General features: G+C 37.4%; 1 protein-coding gene across 1 annotated transcript in view; it reads left to right on the top strand.

Annotated features, from left to right (window-relative positions):
* Positions 1 to 2954, top strand: part of LOC110315160 (vomeronasal type-2 receptor 116-like) — a gene marked incomplete at its 5' end in the record, with an annotated part of 10093 nt that extends 7139 nt beyond the window's left edge. Inside the window, 2 exons of the mRNA XM_021189287.1 lie at positions 1 to 458; positions 2816 to 2954. Coding sequence (XP_021044946.1) covers positions 1 to 458; positions 2816 to 2954 — 597 coding nt within the window. The remainder of the gene's footprint in view (positions 459 to 2815) is intronic.
* Positions 2955 to 3856: the final 902 nt, after the last annotated feature.

A 3856-nucleotide genomic window follows, 5' to 3' on the forward strand; every position in this document is an offset into this window, starting at 1 on the left:
ATGCTGGCATCAGGGGCACCTAACTTGGTCATCCCCATTTGTACCCTAATCCAACTTGTTCTCTGTGGAATCTGGTTGGTAACATCTCCTCCCTTTATTGACAGAGATACACAGTCTGAACATGGAAAGACCATCATTATTTGCAACAAAGGNTCAGCCATTGCCTTCCACTTTGTTCTGGGATACTTGGGNTCNTTGGCTCTGGGGAGCTTCACNGTGGCTTTCTTGGCTAGNAACCTTCCTGACAGATTCAATGAAGCCAAATTCCTAACATTCAGCATGCTGGTGTTCTGCAGTGTCTGGATCACCTTCCTCCCTGTCTACCACAGCACCAGGGGGAAGGTCATGGTGGTTGTGGAGGTTTTCTCCATCTTGGCCTCTAGTGCAGGCTTGCTAGGGTGCATCTTTCTCCCAAAATGTGTTATCTTAGTTAGACTAGATTCAAATTTTCTGCAGAAGTACAAAGATAAAATGTTTTCTTGAATCTTTAGTAATTTTAAAACATTAGATGGTACTCAGCATACGTTTTTGCTTTGTTTTAACAAAAGTACCACTAAATCATACAAAAACTTTAAGTAATATACCAAGTTATTAGTTACAATGTAGGGCAGCACAGCACTGCCTAATGTAATGCCAACTACTAAGTTTTAGTAGAAAATGGCCTCATTCATGTGTACATAAACCTAAACATTGAGAATAAAGAATGTTAGCTGATGAATGGCTACCATCACTTTGACCTGTAGTTACGTGTGTAATCCATGTTCCTACTTAATATTTAGTATAAGGTGACCCTACTGCTTGTGTCTGTTCCACCCCTGGGCAAATTGTTCTGAGAGTTATAAGAAAGAGGACTGTAGATAGCATGGACATGAAGCCAGTAATCATCATTATTCCATGTGCTCTCATTGAATGTCTGCATCCAAGAACTTGTCTTGACTTCATTCAAGGTACAAAGGGAAATAGGACTTTTCTCACATGGTTCTTTTGACCATAGTGTTTTGTTACAGCTACAGAATCTAAGACATCAGCTAAATGTTAAACTGCTTTCATTGGGATTTGGAATATTATAGATTACTGTTGCAATAAAAGGCACTAATTTGAAAAGAGAAACAAGATTGAATGTTAGTAGAGTGTGGAGCAGTTACAATTTTGGTATTATTGATGGCCATCACAGAGGCCTGTGATTTTATAATAGCTTCAAAATGTACTATGAAAATATTAAGAATATCAGGTAACATACTAAGAAGAGTACAATCTGTGGGGTTCAGATTGTGCCTGCAATATAATGCTCTTGAACGTTGTATGAAAACATACCATTTCATCATGAAATTAAGGTGTTTCATTCAGGGGGAAAATGGTACTGGAAAAAAGTCACACATGAGACCTATATCACAATCAGGTCAGTGAAGTCTGTGAATATATAAAGCACTCTAGATGAATGACTTTATAAATGTTATCAAAATAGGCGTATCTAAGGATTATTTGGTTTAATATTACACACACAAAGACACACTTACAAACACATGCATATAATTATTTCTGAATATCAGTTGTCAAAGATTGTTGTTATCTTCTCTCAAAGTATTGTTTGTTGTTTTTATTTTTAAATGTTATTTTGTAGTTGATTTTTGATGGTATAATTTATTTGTTTTTTTCTTTATATTTCCTGTCTCAAGAACACCACTTATAACCCCTCCATACACTCCAAAAATGCACATGGCCTTTTATTTCACTAATGCTTACTGAATGCATATATGTATTTACATATACATATACATTTTGAAATATAAATTGTAGAGACCTTGTAAAATTACATGTTTTTGAGTTCTTATGGCTCATTATTTGGTATTACCTGACCAATATTTGTTCCCTTCCTTGGCTATGACAACCTCCTCCTGTAAATGGTTGTGTAGGCTAGACGCTTTGCAATCATTCTTCCTTCCATGCTGCCATGCACAGTGCAGTGATCCTTCTTCAGATCATATTTTGTGGGTCATATTGGTAAAACTTCTTGATCTACCTATGCTAGTTCTAGAAGATTTATGTTCACAGGCAGTTTCCTCATCCTTTGACTCGCAAGATCTATCCCAACATCTTCTATACTTTTCCCTAAGCCATGGATGAGGGAAATTTTTGCAAGAGTATACACTGCATTGTTTCTTTCAACTAACTACTCTGGCAATACCTATCACTCTATCACAACATCTTTAATAACAAGAAGATTGAAAGGAACTTTGACATCATTTTCTCAGGAAAACCCCTAAAATCTAAGTGTTCTTTTAATCTGGTTCATTGGAATTTGATTCACTTATCTGCCTGGGTGTAGGGACCAGATGTCACTTCTTACAAAAATGAATTGAAGAAAATTACAGTGAAGTGCAAATACCTGATAATCAGTCACTTTTAATTGCTCCATGTCAAAGAAAGGACCTTAGAGTAGCTAAAGGCTTGGAGATGCAAATTCAGTCAATTCTTAAATGATTTAGATGCTTTATTCAATTTTTCTAACATGTAAGTCAGAATCACATCAAATTTTCAAATTCTTAATGCAATGAGAAGGTAGAACCTAATGTAACATGATTCATCACCAATACTGATTATGTCTTTCATTGATTAATATTGAATCATTTCAGTTTATCTTGACCATATTTCACTGTTCTAATTTCAAGACTAATAATCCATTTTGAAAATTTTAAAGAAATTCAACAGGCATGTAAGACAGAGCTTGCAGCAAGCAAAATGGAAAGGTAGATTATAGAGTCTATATGTAGAATAGTAAGGAACTGAGTAGTACTGCAGCCCTCCATGCTGTCAGTCACCGAGGGAGGAAGCTGTTTTGGAGGCTGGGGTGTTTAAAAAACATGCCGAATCCATACCTGAACACGATACCTCCCCTTGAGCCCTCCAGCTCTACCTCTGTTGTTGTGTTTGTAAAAACAATGGAGATGATATAACAGAACATACTCCTTTAGATTATGAGGATATGGGCATAGCACACAGGAGACACCAGTGTCTACTCAGTGTGTCCTCAGTGGGTACCTGGATACCTGGGTAAATCCTAGTAGAATGAGGATTTTCCTGGTAACTCTTGAATTTTCAAACTTACAAGTCAAGGAGCAATAGAGAAATAAGAGAGATATCTGATCTGTTTATTGGTGGCATGGAGCAGAAAATCCACTGGGCCCCTGTAGTTGTTAAAGAGGGAAGACCAGTGTGACTGCACAGTGCTCTTACAGATGCATGAGGAAAGGTCCCACAGCCCCTCTGTTCATATTGGCTGACTCTTCTCAAGCTCTAACTGAACTCAGTTCCAGTACCTTCGAACCTCTCATTTCCCAACTATGGTGCCTGCAGGCATCACTCCACTAAGCTATCTAAACTAACTTCATTTTCTATATTCTAACAGTATTTTCTTTCAGATTTGTTTATTTTATATATGTGAGCTGAAGGGGGCTGCAACCCTGTAGGTAGAACAACAATATGAACTAATCAGTACCCCCTGAGCTTCTGTCTCTAGCTGCATACGTAGCAGAAGATGTCCTAATCGGTCATCACTGGGAAGAGAGGCCCCTTAGTCTTGCAAACTTTATATGACCCAGCACAAAGGAAGGCCTGGGCCATGTAGTGGGAGTGGGTGGGTAGGGGAGCAGGGGCGAGGGGGGTATAGGGAACTTTTGGGATAGCATTTGAAATGTAAATAAAGAAAATAATAATAATAATAATAATAAAAAGAATATACTACCAAAAAAAAAAAGCAGTATCAAACACACCGTAGAAAGAAGTAATAATCAGAAACATACTCCCATCTTAAAGCTGAAGTAAATCTAAAAATGCAAAGGGACATCTAAAATGACGT

Source organism: Mus pahari, unplaced genomic scaffold, assembly GCF_900095145.1.
Source record: "Mus pahari unplaced genomic scaffold, PAHARI_EIJ_v1.1 scaffold_12595_1, whole genome shotgun sequence".
Taxonomy (NCBI): domain Eukaryota; kingdom Metazoa; phylum Chordata; class Mammalia; order Rodentia; family Muridae; genus Mus; species Mus pahari.